The sequence below is a fragment of the Mirounga leonina genome, unplaced genomic scaffold (assembly GCF_011800145.1).
Source record: "Mirounga leonina isolate KUSES-001 unplaced genomic scaffold, KU_Mleo_1.0 Mir_166, whole genome shotgun sequence".
Classification (NCBI taxonomy): Eukaryota; Metazoa; Chordata; class Mammalia; order Carnivora; family Phocidae; genus Mirounga; species Mirounga leonina.
The window spans coordinates 5,337,103-5,361,401 of NW_023270418.1; the positions used below are offsets into that span (position 1 = coordinate 5,337,103).

At 37.0% G+C, this 24,299-nt stretch overlaps 1 protein-coding gene across 1 annotated transcript in view; it reads left to right on the forward strand.

The window, feature by feature from the left end:
• Window positions 1-24,299, forward strand: part of LUZP2 (leucine zipper protein 2) — a 251,195-nt gene that overhangs the window by 116,630 nt on the left and 110,266 nt on the right. Inside the window, exons 5-6 of the mRNA XM_035012463.1 lie at window positions 13,244-13,306; window positions 19,824-19,886. Coding sequence (XP_034868354.1) covers window positions 13,244-13,306; window positions 19,824-19,886 — 126 coding nt within the window. The remainder of the gene's footprint in view (window positions 1-13,243; window positions 13,307-19,823; window positions 19,887-24,299) is intronic.

Below are 24,299 nucleotides of genomic sequence, written 5' to 3' on the forward strand. Positions count from 1 at the left end.
GAAGACAACTATATGTATTGGGTAACTTATATACGTTGTGACAGAATGGCAAGAGTGAAGAACGCTCCAAGGTTCTTAGAGTTAACAGTCAGAACGACGACATTGTCCTTAACTAAGAAGAAGACTGTAGGTGAAGGAGGATAGGGAAAAAGATGGCACTAATTTTGGATACCTGAGATTTGAGATGACTACATGTGATGGATGAGGTAGCAGTGGACGTTGAGAAGAGAGGTCAAGTCAGGAGATATAAATTTGGTAAACCTTGCCAAAGACTGTGTTTAAAGCCATGATCATGAATGGGATTACTGAGGTAGTGAGGGCAAAGTGAGAAAATGTCAAGTACTCAGCCATGAGTTACTCCAGAGTTGAGATGTCAGAGAAGAAGTGGGGATTGGCAAAAGGCAACTGAGGGAGCTTTTTTATAAAGGAAGAGAGAGAGAGAAAAAAAAAAATCAAGAGTGAGGCATTTCATAAAACAAGTTGAAAATAAACCCAACTCTTTCAAGGAGAGGGAATGATCCACTGTCAAATCCTGGTGATAAAACAAGAAAAACAAGAACCAAGAATTGTCCCATGGATTTGGCAGCCATGAGATCATTAAATGAAGTTAGTGCACATTTTCTAAAAGTGTATGTATTGTTTATGGATACATACATATATGGAATTATAAATCAAATATAGGCTGAGGGCATTGAAGAAAACTAGATCTTGTCCACTGTAACAAGACACATCCCTTATTAGTGGAGTCAAATTTATGGTATTGTTTAAAAAAGTCTTTATTCTATTAATGACTCAATCAATTCAACATATAAAACCATCCACAGTGCTAATTTACACAAGCTTGGAGCACAAAAGCAAATGATAAGCCTTTTCTTCCTGCCATATCTGGTGGGTATTTTTCAGCAATCCTAGGAGGAAAAAAGAAACCCCAAGTATTAAATAAATCATCTTCCTTTGAAATTTATGTTAAACTTTATTGTCTGGCTTGAACTACAACATCAGAGCCTCACTAGTACTATGTTAAAAAGGAATTGCTGACAGCAGTTAATATTTGGCAAGATTCAATTAAATCATAAATAATAAACTAGGTCCCAATTTATTCTTGTAAGCAAGCATTAATGACCTTTAGTCATCATTTGTGCAATGGTAACTGAGTAGCAAAGACTGAACAAAACAATTTTTAAAGTTAATGGTATTAGGTTTAAATGACACAGCCTTGATATGTCTTATGCAGTTGTACCATTTTTATTTCAATGTGGAAATATGTCTTAACACTTTTTTTTTTTTAATCTTGGGCCTGAGGAAATGTTGGTAAAACTCTGGGGAAAAAAGCAAGAAAAGATTTCAGGTTTCCCACAAAGTTAAAGACAAGAACAAAGGAGATCTCCTCTCAGTTGTAGTTACTCAACTGTGTTCTTAGGATGGAATGACTTTATTGAGCTAGGAATTCCCAGCAGTACTGCAAAGAGAGGATGGCAGGTGTTCAAGACTTAACTGGGCAGAGCTGAGGATATTCTCGGAAGTAATTACAAGTGAATTTTCTGATCTTTCCTAATGATTTCACAACAAATTTACTTTGCCTTACTGCTCTAGGGGTAAAGTTATTTTATAAACCATGCTTTATTGTATTACCTGTTGGGGTTGGATTGATCGGTAAAAATGCATGTATCTGGAATTAAAAATTCAAAGACAAATTTCACGTTTATGTACATTTTGGTTGTTGTCTATTACTCAGTAGAAATCGAGGACTTATTTTCTTTCTCTACCTTTCTCTCTCTCTCTCTTCTGTATTTCTCTATAAGCAAAGAAGAATTGTTAAAAACCATACAGCATGCTGGAGAAGAACATGGTTTTTTGGCCAGTGTTAGACCTGGACTAATCCCAGCTTTGTCATTTCTAAAATGGAGATAATTAGGGGCACCTGGGTGGCTTAGTCACTTTAGCATCCGACTCTTGATTTTGACTCAGATCATGATCTCAGGGTTGTGAGATGGAACCCCAGAGTTGGGCTCTGCACTGAGCATGGAGCCTGCTTAAGATTCTCTCTCTTTAGGGGCACCCAGGTGGTTCTGTCGGTTAAGCATCTACCTTCAGCTCAGGTCATGATCCCAGTGTCCTGGGATTGAGCCCCACATTGGGCTCTCTGCTCGGTGGGGAGCCTGCTTCTCCTCTCCCTGTGCCTGCCTCACTGCCTACTTGTGCTCTCTCTGTCAAATAAATATTTTTTAAAAAATGATTCTCTCTCGTTCTTCTCCCTCTGCCTCTCTCCACCAATCCCTCTCCCCCACCCCGCTCCTCTTCACGCTTTCTGTCTCTCTCTCACTCTCTCAAAGAAAATAAATAAATAAATAAATTTTAAAAATGGATTTGATTAAGAATTTTTGCCTGTAGGGCTGCTATGAGGATTCAGTGAAAAAGTAATGAGGATATATAAGTTATTTCACTGAATCCTCATTACTTTTTCACTGAATCCTCATAGCAGCCCTACAGGCAAATAATTGTATAATAGCTGGCACAAAGTAAGCATTCAACAAATGATAGTTTAAACACACATATACTCAGCACTCATTTATTTTTCCAGATTTATTGAGGTATAATTGACATACAACATTGTCAAAGTTTAAGGTGTGTTCCATGTTCACGTGATACATTTATATATTGCAGTGTAATCACTATCATAGCTTTAGCTAATACCTCCATCTTGTCACATAATTACCATTTCTTTTTGGTGGTTAGAACCTTTAAGATCTTCCTTCTTGGGACGCCTGGGTGGCTCAGTTGGTTGGGCGACTGCCTTCGGCTCAGGTCATGATCCTGGAGTCCCGGGATCGAGTCCCGCATTGGGCTCCCTGCTCGGCGGGGAGTCTGCTTCTCCCTCTCATGCTCTCTGTATCTCATTCTCTCTGTCTCAAATAAATAAATAAAATCTTTAAAAAAAAAAAAAGATCTTCCTTCTTTAGCAACTTTCAAGCATATGATATAGTATATCTAACTATATATAGTCACAATGTTGTGCATTAGATCCCTAGAACTTACTCATCTTCTAACTGGAAATTTGTACCCTTTGGCCAACATCTCCCCATTTCCCCCAACCCCCAGGTTTTGGTAACCAGTATTCTATTCTCTGATTCTATAAGTTTAGCTTTTTCAGATTCCACATATAAGAGATGCCAGAGTATTTGTCTTTCTCTGACTTATCTCACTTAGCATAATGCCTTCAGTGTCCATCCATGTTGTTGCAAATGGTGGGATTTTCTTCTTTCTCATGGGTGAATAACATTCCTGGTGTGTGTGTGTGTGTGTGTGTGTGTGTTTCACATCTTCCTTATCCATACATTCACTGACAGACGCTTAACGATGTTTCTGTGTCTTGTATATTGTGAATAATGGTGCAATAAACATGGGAATGCAGACATCTTTTCAATATCCTGTTTTCATCTCCTTTGGATATATACCCAGAAGTAGGATTGCTGGATCATAGCATAATTCTATTTTTAAGGTCTTGAGGAACTTCCTTACTATTTTCCATGGTGGCTGTACAAATTTGCATCCCCCCTGACAGTGCACCGGGGTTCCCTTTTCTCTACATCCTTGCCAATGCTTGTTTTCTCTTCTTGTCTTTTTGATGATAACCATTCTAACGGGAGTGACGTGATATCTCCCTGTGGTTTTGCTTTGCGTTTTTCTGAGACTAGTGATGTCGAACACTTTTTCATGTACCTGTTAGTCCTTCATTTGTCCTCTTTGGAAAATGTCTGTTCAGTTCCTCTGCCCACGTTTTAATCAGATTTCATTGTTATTGAGTTCTATGACTTTTTTATTCTCTCCGTAGAATACTGCCTAAACTATAACTGCAAATAAAACCTAATGGAGGCAAACTCCTATTTCATTTTTATAAAAAGTAAATCTGATCACATTCTACATGTGATCACATTCCACATGCTACACATTCATTGCTAATGTGGCTAACCCCAGTCTTTAGTCTCATCTTTCTACTCTCTCACTGCTACTTTATGCATGTTGCCACTGAGCATCTTGTAGTTCAAACGCACCTACTCTCCCCTCTCTCTTGCCTCTTTATTAAGCTGACTCCTTTAACACAGCTAAGGACAGCTCAGTGTCACTCCCTGAGTAGCTGCCCCTCCAGAGCCTTTGAGTGCTACTCTCAGCCTCCTTCATGGATTGCAAACTCCTTGAAAAGAGGGATTGTTTTAGCCCCATTCCTAGTACAAAAAAGGTTTTTATAAATGTTGACAAGAATATTAATGTTTTTTTTTTCATAAATTTATTTCTGGAGTGAATGCCATTTCATACATTTAGCTACATTTTTTAACCCATCAGAATGAGAGCTCTCTGATAAGGGAAGGGAGTTAGTAATGACAGCAGAAGCAGGTTCCGTCTGCAAGAGAATTGTCTATTTTAAAAGAAAAACAAGTCAGACATAGAAAGAAATACCATTGAATGCAATGACTTCCACAATAAATTTTATTTATTGATCAACTAGAGTTCATTAGCTAGAAACTTAACTGCCATCTTCTACTATATATACATATGCTTATATATTTATATTTTATATATATATGTAATATGTATTTATAATTTTATATATTTTATTTGTAATGCTGAAATCCTGAAACTTCTGGAGTGCTGTTCTAATCATCAAAAAAAAGTTTTCCTTCTTTATTTGTACAAGGTGAAGTGAGTTTTATTGAAATAGTAAAATCTAATATTTTTTAAGTGCTCACTATGTGTCACTGTCATAAGTGTTTTGCTTATATAATCTCATTTAATAAACTGCCCCATTAAGAACCGGCTGGTTATGACAGTTGCCTAATTGTATGGATGAGAAAACAGAGGAATTATCAGAGGTTGCAAGATGCATCCAAATTTACAGAGCTTATAAAAAGTGGAATTCAAGGGTGCCTGGGTGGCTCAGTTGGTTAAGCGACTGCCTTTGGCTCAGGTCATGATCCTCAAGTCCCAGGATCGATGCCCACATCGGGGGTCCCTGCTCAGCAGGGAGTCTGCTTCTCCCTCTGACCCTCTTCCCTCTCGTGCTCTCTATCTCTCATTCTCTCTCTCTCAAATAAATAAAATCTTTTAAAAAAAAAAGTGGAATTCAAGTACGATTGTTCTGCCTCAAGAACCCAGCTGTGGGGTTCTGTATTATATCCGTACTATTTGAAAAGTGATCTCGTGGGTATGAGATGCAGCTAAGCAGCACATAGAATATCTAATTAATTTACTCAGTAAGTTGGAATGTCATGCAATTACCTCTTACTTGATATCAGAAAAAGTCATCAGCTCATATCCCTCACGTCCTCTCTCAATAGTAGGACAGCAGTCCTTAAGATGCAAGAAATTTAAGAGATGACCTAAATATTCTCCATTATTTCAACATATGTTGACACATATGTCCAGGGGTTAGATGACTTATACTAGATATTAGAGCTAGTTTGGGGCTAAGCCAAGAATAAAACTCTCATGAAGCACTCTTACATTTTCTAATGAATTAGAGCCAACTTCAATATCCCATACTCTTCCTGAGTTAACCTCAATGAGGAAATCTATTAGCACTTGTAAAACTTCTGTTACAACCAATTTAGAATTGAAGTTGGCAAGGCCAACAACACTCAACTGGGGTATCTACCATCACTTGGATGATGCAAGGTTGTCTGGTGGTTTTATTTAAATGTTTATAGAATGATCATTTCATTCACACCTACTCAATTTTAAATCTTTCTGTAAAATATAAATCTTTATTAAAGTTAGCAATTAGTTCACATATAGATTAAATCATAGCATTATATTTAAACAGGATGATTCAGAAAAAATTAATGAAAATATTTAGTTTCAAGTAAGTGTTTCTCTTGATACCTACATTATATTTTTGTATCATTCAGGAGAACAGCTTTGTCTTTTTGACAAAAGGTATTTCAGTTGTCTAAAGATCTGTATTTGGCCTTTTTTCTCCATTATCAGTTTGAAACTATTTCATAGACAATTTTATCTCTCTTTATTTTGAAAGTATACTTTTGTCTTCTCTGTGGCTTAGAACAAATAAAAAGGCCAAATACACATTTCTTATTTTCCCTACTTTTTCTACAGGTAAGCTTTTCTAAATGGGAGGAAAAAATTCTCCCCTTTATTGACCTCTTTACCTCTTATTTTGAAACAAGAACTGTGGAATAACAGTCTTTAAATTTTAAGGAGTATCAATTGTAAAGTGACTTAACAACTTTCCTAAGGTGGGTGAACTGTAAATACTAAATGAGACGTGCACAATGTTGTAGATTACATCCTGATTTCAGAAACAGTAAGAAGTAAAAAAAAAAGTACATCTAAGAACTAATAAAACAAACACTCATGATTTAAATTTCAGCCCAGTATCCCATCCCTTTCCTGAGATGTCCTCAATAAGGGACTTTTTAGAAAATTTAGAAAATGTAAAATCTGCTAATATTTTAGAAGCAAAGTATTTATGTTACATATTACACCTAAACTATATTGTTTTCTTTAATATGGGATATAAGATTTCCAAGTACAAAATAACTTATTTGAAAGAGCATGCCCTTTCTATAGGCATTTTAAAAACACATTTAAATTGAAACAAATGTGGGTCTCAAGCAGTCATATATAATCGTTTCCGAAAATCAGTTTTAGGAAATTCTAAAATAGGAGCTACTTTCCACAGTTAGACACAGCAGTCTGGTTTTATTTTGAATAACACTGCAGGTGTTTTTACTTTTTGTTTACACTTAATTGCACTTTGGAGATAATTAACACATGGTTTTGGCTGCCTGGAAGCAGTGGTTTATATATATTTTTAATCTAGAAAATAACATTATAAATGCATATACAGGGGCACCTGGGTGGCTCAGTCATTAAGTGTCTGCCTTCGGCTCAGGTCATGGTCCCAGGGTCCTGGGATCGAGCCCCACATCGGGCTCCCTGCTCCGCGGGAAGCCTGCTTCTCCCTCTCTCACTCCCCCTGCTTGTGTTCCCTCTCTCGCTGTGTCTCTCTCTGTCAAATAAATAAATAAAATATTTTTTAAAAAATAAATAAATGCATATACATAATTTATTGTATTTGACAATCCTAAGTGGTCCCAGGTTATGACTTTTACCATGAAAATTCATTGAGACCTCATCATTCCACCTTGTAAATAAGTATAGTGATTTATAGTTGTCATAATAACTGTATTCTGTCTTACAGTCATAAATACCTTGTCTTACTTAGTTCCTGTCTACTTTCTGAGCCTTATTCCCCAGACTTTATTCTGCTTGAGATATTCACAAGAAATTCATGTTTTGCTTGATTTTGCTATTATTGGTTTTTATTATTTGCAAGCAGTAATACCTCTTAATACCTAATTTCATTTGAAAGCACTATGTAAAATCTAGACTCAGCAATTTTGGAATTTTTACATTTACATGTAGAAAGATTATAGAGATACACTGGGCTTATATCTCTTTCTGTTTTGTAACCTAGAACATTTGATGGGTTTGAGCTACCACGTAAATGCTACTGAAAATGTGATGTTTTAAGTTCCCAGGTAAAAACTAAAACTAGATTAAGCAGATCTATTTCCTAAAATAGATATTATATTACTATCAGATATGAGTTTGAGATTTATCCTATAGACAGTGGGAAATATTAAATGACATTTTTAGGCAGGGCTGACACATATACAAGCTGGGTTCCCAAGAAGGCCATAGGGACATTTGTTTCATGCTACCCCAAATTTGTACAGCATCCAGTTGGGGAGTATTCCCTAAATAGGTAGGAAGCAAGGTCTGCCTTCCATTTAGAAAAGGCAAAATAGATGGCCCACATCCTGATAAGTTATGGCATTAAGCATTAGATATAAGCATGGTTATTTGGATGTTCTTTGCTACTCTGAATCCTAAAGATGTGATAGAATTAGGTGATTATGTAAGATAGGGTGGACAAAAAGGTGTAAGTATGGTGTCAAGAGAGCCGAAGGGCTGGTGCTGGAAGCATGTAATTGAAACACCCAGGAGTATACTAGCTTCAGGCAAGTATGAAGCAGGGAAGAAGGGCCAACGCTATCACCAGGATTCAACATTTCTCTCTCCATACTCAGGTGTTCCTTTACATTTTAGGTCGTCTCAGAGGGGTTCTGACTTAGTGATGACTCTCAGCACCTTTTCCTTAATAATTCTTGAAAAGAAAAGATTTATATTAGCTTTTCATCAGCGGTGTTTATGTTATTTTGGCAAATCTGGACCAAGACTGATTGGCTGGGCTTGAGTTTTATCCTTATCCTAGATAGAGTGGGAGGGGTTAGAGTCATACCAGCCACATGGAATTAGCATGGAAAAATACTGCTCATAAGAAAAATCAGAGTATGGTTATTAGAATAAGGGATAGCGGAAGTGTGACAGGCAGGAAGAACAGACATTTAAACATTTGATGACTCTTTTAATCTACTTTTCTTCATATTCCCTCAAGTGAGGCATAATCATAATTGGATCCTGGCATCTTGGGTATAATTATATGTGTAAGTTGTTTTAGATCTTGTAAAAGCATCATTAGGTTTGATAGGGATGAGATCCACTGTTTAGAGGGTAGATGAAATGACATAAGTCTGCTTACAAAACTGTAAAAAAAAAAAACAAAACTGTGTTCTTAATGCCGAAGTGATATCAAGCCATGATTCCTTCTGGAATTAAAGAAGTATGCTCACTAACCACAAGTGGTAAGGTTAAATCAGGGAATTGTCTGGGAGTCAGTATTCCCTCTTCGGTCCTCTGTGCCGTTCATGTTTCTGAAGAACATGTCATCTGAGGACAATCTTAGTACGGGCCTTGACAAGTCTCCCTTGTGTGCCACAATTGGCCCCTTTGTGGGTGACTGTAATTATTATCCCCAGTTCTGGGTATATTTTATTTTATTTTTTATTTATTTATTTTATTTATTTATTTATTTATTTATTTTTTAAGATTTTATTTATTTATTTGAGACAGAGAATGAGAGAGACAGAGAGCACATGAGAGGGGGGAAGGTCAGAGGGAGAAGCAGACTCCCTGCCAAGCAGGGAGCCCGATGCGGGACTCGATCCCGGGACTCCAGGATCATGACCTGAGCCGAAGGCAGTCGCTCAACCAACTGAGCCACCCAGGTGCCCCTGGGTATATTTTAAAGAGTGAAATCCTCTAATCCTTAAGCTTTAGAAATGACATTTAGCTTGATGGAAACATATTGCTTTACATGGTTTACACAGTTGCCCAGAATTATCAACTGCCTGCACAGATGGTGGACACATAATGGAAGCACTGCTCACTTTGGGGTGGTCACCAAGATACCCATGTTGAGGAGAAGCAGTCTTCCCTGTGCAGTTCCAGATGCATTCTCCAAGTCCATCATAAGCATTTCCAGTGAAATAAAGTTCTATTCATTGTGTTATCTTAGAATTGAACAGAATTAAAAAAAAAAAAAGGGAAAGAAGAAAAAAGGAAAAAAGCTTTAAGTGAAGGTGCAAACTTTAAATAGTATAGGCCACATACACTGAACTTTAAATATATTATTAACTGCATTATCATTTCAAATCAAGTTACTCAGATGTGGATGGTTTGTGTTGGTATGTAAATCTTCATATCCAATACACTTCACCTATCTTGTCTCAATTTTATTTATCTTAATTTTTTTTAATTTTTATTTATTTTACTAGTATTTTTTAATCCACAAATTCATTTAATTTCCACCCTCTGAGCTATTCCACAGGAGCAAGCGGGGTGTGTGTGGACGGGGAGCATTGTAGCAGCGACTTCCTGAGTTGTCACGCGCTAAGGGCCATGCTCATACTGAACACAAAGCTGTCTACCAGATTAGAGAGATGAATGATATTGGAGAAATGTACCATTTTTTCTGGAACTATTTGCAGGGAGGTCCTGCTGCCATGTCATAGACCAAGCCTTGTCTTTCACCTCCAATTTGTCTAGGATGCTCTGGGTATCCACATGGGTGGCCCCAATGGTTTTGTGCTGAAAAGAAAGCTAATATTTCCCAGATGTCACTAGCAGTGAAAGAGCTAAAGGGACGGTTACATTGTTTATGGAAATCAGGGGGGATCCTGTGGAAGGCAAATCATGAGCAGATTTGAAAAAAGGGAGTTCTCTTCTTCAAACTGAAGTTTAATAAAAGGATAGATTTCTTCTCTCTGGAGACTGGCCTTTTTCGCTTGTAAGGCTGGCACTGGCATGTCCACGATCTGGGTGTGTGGGTGTGGGGTGGGGGAGTACATTTTCTTATAGTGGGCTGATCTGGGAGGCAGGTTGAAGAACAGTCCCATGCTTCTGGCTGTCTGGGCAGAATTGCAGTCCTACACAGCCGGTTCCTGAGGATGGGCTAGGTATGTGTCATGCTGGAGGAGACTTAGGAAGGGTTTCTATTTCCCATTAGGCTGAGGATCTAGAACACAAAGCTGTCTACCAGATTAGAGAGATGAATGATACTACTCTACCCAGTGGAGTAGGTGTGAGAATAGTCAGGCTCTGGAAAGCTGGAACGGGCTGAGGAGGGGAAATGCCACAGCTTGCCAGACTGAATGGAAGAGGTCCTCGCCTGGGACTCTGGGTACTGATCCATAGGCATAGGACCCATTCAAGCTGCAGTTGGTGACAGAATATGTCAAAGATGCTTCTGGTTGTGGTTTTGTCCATTGAGAAGAGAAACAGCCACGCTGATTTGGAGACATGTTGTTGTCATCCGTCAGGATCACATCTTCACTCTGGCTTAAGGGACTCAATCCCTGGGGCTCTTGACAGTGCTCAAAGCTCTAGAGGTATTCATCCACCATGCTGCTGATGGCCCCTTGAAAATAGGTGAAAAAGGCACACCAGAAATTCCACTCAGTCTTTATAGGTCTCTGCACCTCCACAGCAGTCTTCCCCATTTCTTCCATTTCTAGTGATACAGGTGACGGTGTAATTCCTGACCATCACCTAAGACAGCAAGATGCTCTGGCTGGGCAATGGTGTGCTCTGATGGCCAGAGCTGCCTGGCCCACTTTCAAGAAGCTCAGAGTTAATTTTAATTTCTTAGATAATTTAACTTTTTTTTTTAAAGATTTTATTTATTTTAGGGAGATAGAGGGCACGAGCAGGGGGAGGGGCAGAGGGACAGGGACAGAAATGATCCCAAGCAGACTCCATGCTGAGCATGGAGCCTGACATGGGGTTCCATCCCAGGACCCAGAGATCATGACCTGAGCCAAAATCAAGACTTGGATGCCCAACCAACTGAGCCACCTAGGCGCCCCTAGGTAATTTAACTTTTTTGAAATAGATTTTGACATAGAAAAGGGCATGCCAAATTAGTATAGAATGTTCTTGTGTATTTTTGCCCCAAACCTCTAATGCCGCATCATACAGAGTGATAATATAATTATTGAACCAGAAAATTAACATTAATACAATACTATTAAACAAACTATAGACCTTATTTAAATTCCATGTCTTTCCACTAAAAGACTATAACCCTAAAAAAGATGAAAAATCTGGGGCACCTGGGTGGCTCAGTCGGTTCAGTGTCCTACTCTTGATTTCATTTCAGATCATGATCTCAGGTTTGTGAGATCAAGCCTCGCATCAGGCTCCACACTGGGCAGTGGAGCCTGCTTAAGATTCTCCCTCTCCCTCTGCCCCACTCCCCGCTGCTCACATGCTCGCTTTCTCTCTCTCTCTCTCAAAAAAAAAAAAGATGAAAAATCTAAATGAATATTAAATCTCTAGAGATAATGAAGATATTTCTATGTATAAAGATGATAGGAGAAATCAAAAAGGGAGAAATAGACTATTTATGAGAAAAATTAAGATTACATATGTCAAAAATATCATAAATAGACACAAACAGAAGGAAACTAGGGTATTTTTTAACCTACAATCTGAGCAACACTGCAGATTTAGAACATCGGTATTCATCCCCTTGTTATAGTTTACAGTTTTCCTCAATATAGGGATAATATATATTAAATTCTCTTTAAAAACTCTAATCTCGTGCTTTGTTGTATGATGAACATGAATATTTGCCAAAAAAAATTACTTGAGTGAATCAAGATAACTCCTCATTTGTGTAAATCATTTCATAGTACTAAAATTCTAAGAAATGAGTTTTTTAGAATTTCAACTCTTCGCTAAAGAAGAAAAATTAGCCAAAGGTTTCTTTCAGACTGAGGCAGCTGTACCCCCTCCCTGCATGACAGGAAAATAAAATAGGAAATGATGTTCAAAAGGTGAGAATTATAAGTGAAGAACTCTCAAATTTGATGTATTCATTCATTCACTCATTCATTCTGCATAAATTGTGTTCAGTTTGCTCATAGTGCTCATCAGATCGACTCTCTTTAGAGTCATTATGCATGAGATGTACTTTACCACTACGTGGTTTTCTCCTGTGGAGACAGTACAAAGTCTGAATCCTGTGGGTTTCATTAAGTTTTCTGTTCTCCTTTAGCCCACCTGTCTAAAAGTACCTGAGTTATCAGGACAAAGACAGAAAAGCCTGAGCATAATGAGGCAGATACAATTGAATAGCTCTGTAAGGGTTTTAGATTCAGATGGCTAAGAACACATGGCTTCTATGTCAGAAGTAACAAACATTCATCTATGAATCAAGGTCAATTATGGTGAGTTCAAAAGATTATCATATCTGTCCAGACTCAAGCCCAGCAAAGAGAGTACACTTATTGGCCTGAAAAAAGAAATGGCTTCTGAGCATCAAGAAGCCTTTTGAGTATAACTCACAGGCCTCCAGAATATAAGAGGACTCAAAGCTGTAGTCTTTAAAGGGAATACAGACCCTCATGGGTGTGTGACTATATTATACTAGGATCCAAGGTGACCAGAATCCTAATGAATCGTTGAACACTACATCAAAAATTAATGATGGTGAGTTCAAAAACCAGCATCAATTGCAGATTTGAAACTAAAATTATTTTCTAATATAAAATATGCAGATATAATAAAACAGCATTAAATGTAAGGCCCAATAAAGTTCCATCTTTTCAAATGAGCATGTTAATGTGAAGATATCAGAATGTTAATTGAATGAAAGAAACATTCTTTTACATGACAGATTCTACTCACTTTATGCAAATCCATTACATCTCCTATCATGAAGGACTTATACATGAACAAAACAGAGAAATGCGCCTGACATATTTAAGGAATTGTTAATGGTTTATAATTTCTTAGCAATAAACTATGTTTCTTTCATCAGAATAAAAGCTTGAAGAACAAACTCTTGTCAGGAAGCAAGCTGTGTGGCATCCATGCAGAAGAGGTGAGTACATTTTCTAGCTTCAATGGAATAAAGAGTGCCAAAATATTAGCACCAGATTGTTCTTCCTTAACCCAGAAACCTGGAGACTTCGTCTGTCACTAACATAAATGAAAACACTGGAACAGGAAAATGAAAACAGATTTTACACTTTTAGGTGTTTTGGGGTGTTTTAAAATTGCATAACCAAAAAAAAGAAATTAAGCCAGTTAAGCGTTGCTTCCCTAAAGTGATTTTATGGATTCCGTCCTTAACTGGATTATCAGGATTTTCTTAATAGCAAATACCTGGAGGTCAATGAAATTTTTATTTTTTTGAACCATCTACTATGTGATGTCTACAAAGTTTTGCAATGACAATGAAATGTCAGAATGAGGATTCTGGGGTTGACCATAAACTTTAAGAAACAAACACAATCATTGGGTCTACTTGCTAGGCAGGAAAATTGTTTCATGCATTTCTTAGTGGGGGGTGGGGGAGTCATTCTGGTTAATTCAGATTTATCTAAAATCAATTTCCTATACTTCTGATCTCCCAAATCCATCTGTGCTTCATGAATCCCCTATTTAATGCTATAGACTTGAAGCTCATGTAATTCTTAGTGATAGTAATGTGATACTAGAGACAGTGTCGCAGTAAGTCATTCTTTTCCTGGAGGAGAGGAGACCACAATCACTGTGTTAGCTGGATCCTCCAACAAGCACACAAAATATGAGACTCGTTGTGCAAGGGATTTATTAATGGAAAAACCTGTGAAGATAAAGAGTAGGCATGAGAGTCCTCATACCACACATACCACAATGTAGATCTAATATCTGTTAAAGAAGGGGGAAGGAAAATGGTATAGATAGAACAAGAACAGTGACTCCACAAGTTAAAAGTTTAAGCCCTTTCCTGTAGTAGTTAGAAGTAAGGCACAGAGCTGGTGAAATACCGCTATCATCTTCTAATTGTGGATCTACCTTTTGTTCCAATGACCTTTCCCTGTTATTATCACCTTCTAGCAGAAGGGACAGGGAAGATTACCTGGTGACTCACAAGCATTGCTTTTTAGAAGTCCAGCTAGGAAGTAGTAACACATGTCTTATTGCATCCTATTTGCCAGACGTAGGTCACATGCCTAGCCAAGCTGAATGGAGTTTGGAAAATGTCATTAGGATGGTGGTCATGTGCTTATCCAGACCTTGGGATTTTTTTTTTTTTTTTAGAATACTCCCTGATGGACATGTAAAAGTCCTTGCCATTCAACACAGAAGTTAGAGTCTAACATGAAATATAATAACCTGTTTATAATGCCTTCACAATAATATTGTACATGAAATGAGTAGAAATTTTCAATACATGGAAACTAAAAGTTGATGCTCCATAAATGAATAATCAAACTGAATAGCTTGTGGATATGAGCCAATGTAGTATTTCCTTCATTATACTTTTCTATCTGAATAGACATAGACACTTACGTTGCTTAATTTGCTAGGTTTCTAGAAATATTATATGAGTAGTGCGCAGTTTCTGGATATTACTTATAAGAGGGTAAGCAAGTGGAACCGATTTTTGAATAAGTACTATGTGGATTGAAGCTATATTCTGAGATGGTTACCATGTTCCCAGAGTCCCCGCAACACTCTCGGGAGAGAGATGACCCCTAGGCAAAGTTGCCTGTGCTGTTTAGAGACAAACAAATGAATAAATAAGCAGCAACAACAATCTCGGTCCACCTGTATTTTTTAGCCCCTTAGTTCATGAATGATTCATTTCTTTAAATTAATCTCAATTCCTTAGAGGATATATTATATCTGCATTTTAATTTATGAATTCCTAGATGCTTCATAATATTAGTACTGCATAATGTTGAAATCAGTTTATTTATTTGACCTATCTATTTATTTATAGAAAAAATTTAGAGTTTAACATTCTGGGCAATAACAGAGGCATATATATATTTTTTTTTTTTTTCCTGTCACAAAAACACTTCCCAAGAATATGGTAATAAATGTAATTATTTGTTTTAACACCACCACTACCACCAAAACAAAATAGTAATGTCTTCTATCAGTTTAGGAGCTAAAAAGGAGCTGTCTTCTAAATCAGTGACCCTAAACTACTCATAGATAAATAAATATCCAGATCCCATTGACACCTAATGGATTGCCAGTGTTTTATTTTTATTTTTTTTGAAAGATTTTATTTATTTGACAGAGGAAACACAAGCAAGGGCAGTGGGAGAGGGAGGAGCAGACTTCCTGATGAGCAGGGAGCCCGATGTGGGGCTCAATCCCAGGACCCTGGGATCATGACCTGAGCTGAAGACAGACGCTTAACGACAGAGCCACCCAGGTGCCCCGGGTTGCCAGTGTTTTAATTTGCCAAGGCAGAATATTGAAAACAGTAGGGTCTACTGCAAATACCACTACAATCATCTTCACTGTTATTTCATGAAGGAAATGCTACTTGGACATGAATTGTAGAGAAGAAAAATGTCAGAGACTAGCTAAAATATTCTATCATGGGCACCTGGGTGGCTCAGTTGGTTAAGTGTCTGCCTTCAGCTCAGGTCATGATCCTAGGCTCCTGGGATTGAGCCCTGCATGGGGCTCCCTGCTCACTGGGGAGCCTGCTTCTTCCTCTCCCTCTGCCTGCTGCTCTGCCTACTTGTGCTGTCTCTCTGTCAAATAAATAAATAAATGAAATCTTTAAAAAATAAAATTAAATGAAAAAATAAAATAAAATGTTCTATCATGGCTACCTTCTTTGTCTTCACCTTCTCCTCTCCATCTTTTTATTATACTTACAATCAGCATCATCATTATCACAAACTTAATTTTACTTCAGACTTGTGAAAACTTCATGACTCACAGGCATCAACATGTAAAATGACATTTAAAATTATTAGTTTTAAAAATTACTAAAATCCGGCAACCTCTTGGGTCCCCTCCCTCCTTGGGAGTTTTGTACTATCACTTTGCTATCACTCAATAAACCTTGCTTTGCTGCCCACCCAAAAAAATTACTAACATCCCCAATATAGTAATAACTCAATGGTTTGAAGTTTACCCTTCTGACAATTTTAACTTTTCAAAATGATGCCCTAGGAAGCTAAAAGAAAACAAAATGTCATGGGGTTTTAGATCAATGTGCGTTACAAAATGCACTCAACTCAAAATGCACTTATTCTTACTGTGCATACTCTTAGATCTTTAGATAGGATTTTGCTTTTTAACTCACTGAACATTAGAAGATGGCTGGAATATACAATGCAGAGAAGTGATGACTGACTGTGATGAAAATTTCCAAAAAAAAAATTTCTAAATAATCTTAACTAAGCTCAGGAAATCTAACTGTTCTTGCTAACTTAGTGCAGCACAAAGATATGTAGCCTTTTATTATAGTTCCTGAATGAATCACTGCATGACACAAAAATTGATGTTTTAATAATTAATTCAAGTTATGAGTAAAAGTTTAAATTGCATTCTGTGCATTCAGCATAAATATGCATTAAAATGAATACCCAAAATGGTTAAAATTAGTCTTTTCTGACACTTAAAAAATAGAGCATTAATTATTTGAAAGAGTAGAAGTGAAATTGAGCAAATCACGCACACCATATGTAGTGGTAAACTCTCATTCCCCATTGATATTGGTCAACATTCGTTTGGAAAAATAAATAAATAAAGTCTGTTTACCTTAGGGACTATCCTGGCTATAAATGAGTCCTGGACAACAGAATGAAACAGGAGGGAGACAATGCCAATCAACTGTGCATTTGAAGTTGGAAAAGATAACAGAAATGATTCTTTACTGAAATCAGTAGCACAAAATTAAGGATAGCCTTGAAAACCAGCAGATATCTTGGAGATGAAATTAATGTAACAAGAGAGAGATGCTATGTCTGAGATATCATTATTCGGGGTTACTTGGGGAATTTTGTGCCAGGAGAACAGAGCTGTAATGTAGAATCCTGAAGCAGAAGTATAAATTCAGGAGGCTGGGGGATTCAAGTGAGAGTTTTTATTCTCAAGAGCCAGGATCAACCCTACACATACAATGATGGCTCATTGTCTTCTATGAATTATATCATGCATTTCACTTTCAGTAAACATATCAAGGGAAAGAGGATGACTTTTTATGGAAATGGAATTATAACACCATCATAACAGTCTCCTACTTGGCAAACTCTCCTATCTTGCATCATTAGACATGTTCTGAATATAACAACAAACTGAACCATAGTATAGCTGCAGTTGATTCCATGAAAGACTCATATACATTCAGTGTAAGCTAGGAAAATTATAATATTTCAAAAAACATGAGTGGGCTTCATTTGTTGAAGAGGACCTTCATATCAACACAGTTTATTGGGCTATAATAGTCCCATGAGGATCTTGTGTTTAGTATATACTATGGCCAACTACTTTTAAAATTGAATTTTATTAAGATACAACTTGCATACAATTCATCCTATTTAAGTATACCATTGGATGGGTTTGATCAATGTATATATTAAAGATACAGAACATCATCATCCCCGAAGTTTTCTCCTGCTGTTTTATAATCTCTACCACAAATCCCCAGCCAAGGTCAACTACTAGCCTATCTTTTTGTCTTTTTTAGAATATCATATAAATGGCATTATACAAAAGATAGCTTCTAATGACTGGATTATTTCACATAGTATAATGCTTTTGGGGAGAGTATGTGCTATGGTGAGCACTGTGAATTGTGTAAGACTGTTGAATCACAGACCTGTACCTCTGAAACAAATAATACATTATATGTTTAAAAAAAAAGAAGATAGCAGGAAGGGAAAAATGAAGGGGGGAAATCGGAGGGGGAGACGAACCATGAGAGATTATGCACTCTGAGAAACAAACTGAGGGCTCTAGAGGGGAGGGGGGTGGGAGGATGGGTTAGCCTGGTGATGGGTATTAAAGAGAGCACATTCTGCATGGAGCACTGGGTGTTATACGCAAACAATGAATCATGGAACACTACATCAAAAACTAATGATGTAATGTATGGTGACTAACATAACAGAATAAAATTTAAAAAAATCTAGTTACTCACCAGAGTGACACATTAAAAAAATAAAATTAAAATTAAAAAAAAAGAAATCCATCCACACTTTTTTTTTCCATCCACACTGTTACATGCTTCAGTATTTAATTCACTTTTTAAAATTGCTCAACAGTATTGTAGTATTTCATGAATGTACCATAAAATGTTTGCTATTTACCAGTTAATGGACTTGTAGGTTGTTTCCAGCTTTTGACTCTTATGAATAAAGATACTATAAACATGTATGTAGAAGGAATTGCTGTGTAATGCAGTTTATGTACGTTTGACTTTATAAGAAACCACCAAACTGTTTCCCAAAGTGACTATACCATTTTATATTCCTATTCACCTATTTTACTATTTTTTTCAATTACCATTTTTTATGTGACTATGATAATCTATTTGTGTTTTTGTTCTCCTATGGAGGGGTCAGAACCTGTAATTTTAGACACAGGACAAATAACTGAGGTCCTTATGTTAGAATGTTTGAAATTGGGTCTTCTCTGGAAAAATGGGAAGACAGGATCATCATCTGTGGCTCACCAGGTATATTTCCATGAGTAGTCAAACATGTCCTGCTGAGAGAAATTTCCTTGTCATAAAGCACTTTTATATTTGGCATAGTTCTCTTAAAAAGTGCGTTCTTCTACAGAGCAAACACCCTTCACCTCAGCATCTTAGCATTCTAGCTGTTTTCTTTGCTTCCTGTCACATTTGCTTGCTGCCTTCCCTTTGGACATAAGTCAAATTCAAACTTGGTTGTCAGTTTAAATTTCACATATTTGATCTTAAAAAGGAAGTAATTGTAAATAAGCAGTGAAAACTGAGGCATACATATACATAGGTATATTTAGCATCTAAAATTAGATTGTTGGACATACTCTGGTGACTAAAATTCAGTGTGTGTGTGTGTGTGTGTGTATTCTTTTTTGGCAGGAGGGGAAGCTGGGGAGAGAAACAAACTACTTTCTTTAAATATTGCCTTTTAAACAATATGGTTCCTATTGTGTGTCAACTATACTCAAAAATTAAAAGTTAGGGGCGCCTGGGTGGCTCAGTCGTTAAGCATCTGCCTTTGGCTCAGGTCATGATCCCAGGGTCCTGGGATCAAGCCCCACATCGGGCTCCCTGCTCAGAGGGAAGCCTGCTTCTCCCTCTCCCACTCCCCCTGCTTGTGTTCCCTCTCTCGCTGTCTCTCTCTGTCAAATAAATAAATAAAATCTTAAAAAAAAAAATTAAAAGTTAAAAAGTAAAATTTCTACAAAAATTAAACAACATGGTTCTTTTGCACAGACTTTGGTTTTGTCCTCCTGCCTAGACTAGCTGGATGTCCAACTTCAAAGGCAGAGATTAAGCTTTTGCTTGACTGCAAAATTCATTCTTGTACAGTTTAAAATAATTTTCATCTTTAAGTTCGAAAATATAAATGAAATTGAGCCACTAATCTATGTTTCTGTTCTTACAGTCAAAAAAAATCCAAGCCCAGCTGAAGGAGCTTCGTTATGGGAAGAAGGATTTATTATTTAAGGTGAGCATCTTTCTCCCTTCCCTCTCTACCCTCCCAGTACATAAACTATAATATCAGTTAGCTTAAATTTAATTTCTGGATTTTTGTAAGAATTACAGCTGTATTTGACTGCACTGAAGACACTTTCATTTTCTTGCCTTCTTAATTAATGGAGACAAATGCAGATATGGTTTCCTGGGTACATTCTTAATCAAAGGCAGGCATCATTCCAAAGTGTTTAAAGCCCCTTTGTAACCTTCAATTACTTTAATTCAATATTTAGTAGTGTGGTCTTTCAGAATATTTACATTAAGGACAGCACAGATTGAGTAAATTTCCAGAGGTGAGATCCACTGGTGATCTACATTCTTGACCTCCAGAGATCCCTGCATAAATCTCTTTATTACTGAGAGTCTTTATATTTAATCATTGTTGATTGATTTTAATTATTGATACTTTTCTTTACAAGACTGTCAAGTCAAGATCTATGTATAGGTAGACGTCTACCTCAAACTATGGAATAATGGCCTCCCAAAGATATCCACTTGATAATTCCTGCAACCTGTGAATCTTATACCTTATGGCAAAGGAGACTTTGCAGATGTGATTGAGTTAAGGATCTTCAGATAGGAAAGTTTTTCCAAAATATCCAGGTGAAACCTAAATATAATCATATAAGTCCTTATAAGAGTAAGACAAAAAGGCCTAAATATGAAGATTATGTGATCACAGAAGCTGGAGGAGGAAAGACAGTGTAATTTAGAATTTCCTTCCTATAACCTCCAGAAAGAACTAGCCCTACCAACCCCTTGATCTTAGTCCCATAAAATTCATGGTAGTTTGTTATAGCAGCAAGATGAAACTTTCTTTTATCTCCCTTGAACAGGGAGAGATAAAAGGTAGGTGTCTTTAATTGTGCTTATGGTCCATGTGCATTTCCAAATGCAGTAAAATGATGGAATTTTAGACTCTTAGGAGTAAGACTAATGATTTGCTTAATAAATAATAAATACGAATTACATTGTGTGTAATATTTTAAAAAATGTTTTCATTACAATGATCAGCTCAATCTACAAGCACAAGGTTTAAATTAAAGAGGGATAATAATTCCTCATTTTATTTAATGGTTGGAAAATCCTGCAATTTTTCTAATGAAAATAATAAGAAATGACACATTTCTCTTCTTTAGCCCCTTTACTTTTGGCTCAGAGTCAAGGGAAGGTGTTCCTATTATGTTAACCAATATTTACTAAATACTCATTCCATGTGACGCATGAATCTGGACATTATCTTGCCATTTACTCTTACATAAATATGCTTCTTGCCATTTCTTTGACCTCATTTACAAGATATTCCCCAGCACACCAAGAAAACTGTGAATGAATTCTCCTTAATGCTTACAGACCCCTGCTTCTCAATACTTTGTTCATTTTATGTCATAAGTAGATAAAAGTATAAAACCCAAGGCGTTTGTCTGTCTACCTTTAATCTTTCATACTGAGACTTGAGCTTAGGGTATCTTAACTTTTATATTCAGGTTGGCCTTAGCTCTTTGCAGTCATCAACAATAAATCACTGAAACTGGAAAAGAAAGGGCATGCATGTGTGTGTGCGTGTGTATTTTCATTTGTAGAGAAATTTCTAGTTCTCTGTGAATTAACTTAATATCAGGAATATAATGAAACAAATCCTAACTCCCTAGAGCTGACATGTTTTAGGTAGTAGGCTGAGAAGTTTATGTGAAGATAGATCACATGAGGCTTTTTAAATCTTTTGAATTTCATTTCCCAAATTGAAGAGTTAGCGAAAGAAAATTTGGGAGAAGAGAATAAGGAGATCCAATAATTTTCAGTGATTTACTTCTTCATAATATGCTAGTTGTTGAATATACATTAGTGATTTATCAACTTTCAGAAATTACCCAAATCAGGATTTGTTGAAACTCTTTATGACTTGAAAATGAGACATTATTTGTAGGCCTTGTTATTTCATGTCATTTTGAAAGGAGCACCTACATATGAAATCAGGTGAATTGTGTGTGAATGGACCATGAAGCTGCATAAATTAGGATGCCTTCAGCATATACACTCCCCAAAAAGCTATTTAACAGCAAGATTTTTATCAAATAACAAGAGGTCTATAAACGGACAATTTTTTGGCTTATCCGATAGCTAAACAATGTCAACAGGACCAAGTTTTTTGGTTTCCCTACTTTTCCATATCATGATCCTCAACTTACTAAGTTTTTATTCCCCCCTTGTATATAATAGTGGTTAAAGATTTATAGTATATGGTAGAAACTCACGTACATAGCCCCAAAGGGCATGGGACCACAGAGATTCACCCATGCACTTTTGAAAATGAACACACAGAATATCTTTGGTAATAAGACGAGTAGTAGAGGATTCCATTTCAAGTAGTTTTCCCTGAAAATCTGTTCAGTTTTGAATAGATTTGATAGTGTGTAATAAAGATAGACTTTGGAGGAGGAATGTATGGTATGTGCTGACAGTTGCCAGACATGTTGATAAATTCAGTATCCTTATTATTGTTTGAGAGCTGGCTTTTGATTGGGAAGGCTGCCAGTAGTAAACATTCTCCACTAAAGGAAGAAGTGAGGCCCTGCTGTTAGTTACCCAAGACTCGCGTTACTTTTTATCCTCCTTGATTCCACTTGGAGATGATATCCTCTGGAATATCTACTCTCTATTTTACTGCTCTATTTTACTTTTATATATGTACTTGTTTAATTTCAGAAGTATTATTTTCTCATTGTAGAAAAATATTTTGAAAAGCTAAAAGAAACCGGGGTACCTGGATGGCTCTATTGGTTAAGTGTCTGACTCTTGATTTTGGCTCAGGTCATGACCTTAGGGTGATGGGATTGAGCCCCACATCGGGCTACATGCTCAGTGCAGAGTCTTCTTGTCCCTCTCCCTCTGTTCCTCCCCCTCCCATCCCTGATCACTCTTTCTCTCTCTCTCTCAAATAAATAAATAAAATCTTTTAAAAAGCCCTAAAAAATCCACTTAAAATCCCATCACTCAAAGCACACAGTACTTGGAAATATTTTATATTTCTGTTTAGTTCCTTTTATACCAGGCATAATCTGCCTTTTGGTTTATATATATATATATATGTTAATAGAGATTGCATATTCTGCTTTTTCACATAATTTTAAAACATAAAGCATCCTTTAATAATTTCTTTGTAAAAATCTAAATGAATAATTTTTCATATGTATATGCCAAAGTGTCTCAGCTTTAACCTTATAAATATTTGTGCAGCTGTCTATTTGTATATGTGTGTGTTGTGATTTTACTATGATGAAAATGTGTTATTTCCAACTTGAGATATAATTTTTATTGAACATACATATAACTATACAGTAATTCACTAAAATTATTGAAAAATTGGGATGTTACTGATACCTAGTACACTTTTTTGAGTTTCGATTTTTTTTTTTTTTTTTACTTTATTGAAGAATAATTGACAAATGGAATCGTATATACTTAAAGTGGTGTTCAGAGCGGCATTGGCACAGTCCCGGCACCGACAGGCTAGAACCATGACCTGGGACCCAGGAGCAGGGCGCAGAGCATCTGCCAGGTGGTCCTCAGCAATGACTGGTCAGAGCCAGGACCTGGGAACTTGGAAGGCAGGGCTCAGAGCAGTGGCAGCTTTAGTCACATTTATGGCAAAGCACTGAGGCATGCATCCTAATCCCAGAAAGTGGGGTTTGGGGACCCTAGGGGCACGTCTTACTGCAACAACAGCTCCAGCCCTGGGGAGGGGATGTAGCAGCAGGGACTCTGGAAGGCTCCACCAGCTGGGCTCAGCATTGGAGAAAACTGTGCAAATCCTTGGTAGCAAAGGCTGCAAACTTCCATAGTGGTGAGGCTTGCTGGGGTTCTTCCGTTCTCCCTTTTCCTATGGGGTGAAATTTCTCTGTGGGGATTCCTCCTGGCACTGAGCTACCCGGACTGAGGGGGCCGGGTGGCATAGATTAAATGCTTCCTATGGTTTTCTATTTGGCCATCCTCAGATTTGAGTCCCACAGTGTTTTGATTGCTTCTTCATTGTAGTTCACAGCTTTCCCTGAGCTATTTTCATCTGTTTGTAGTTGTTTGTTTATTGTTTTTGTGGGGGAGACAAGTGTTGGGACTTCCTAGCCCCCAATCTTGCTGATCTCATCCTTTTTATGGCTGTGGGATATTCCATTGCCTGTATATGTGTGTGTGTGTGTGTGTGTAGTTGCTTCCATATCTTGGCTATTGTAACTTTTAAAGATCACAAGTGTTAGCTAATAAAAGTTGCTAAGATTTTAGCTGCTCACTTAGATTTACAAACTTAAGTTCACTTTATGAATTTTCACTATGGAAGGAGACAAGATGGCCTTTTCATTTCACATCACAAAAATAGGAAACAGGATGA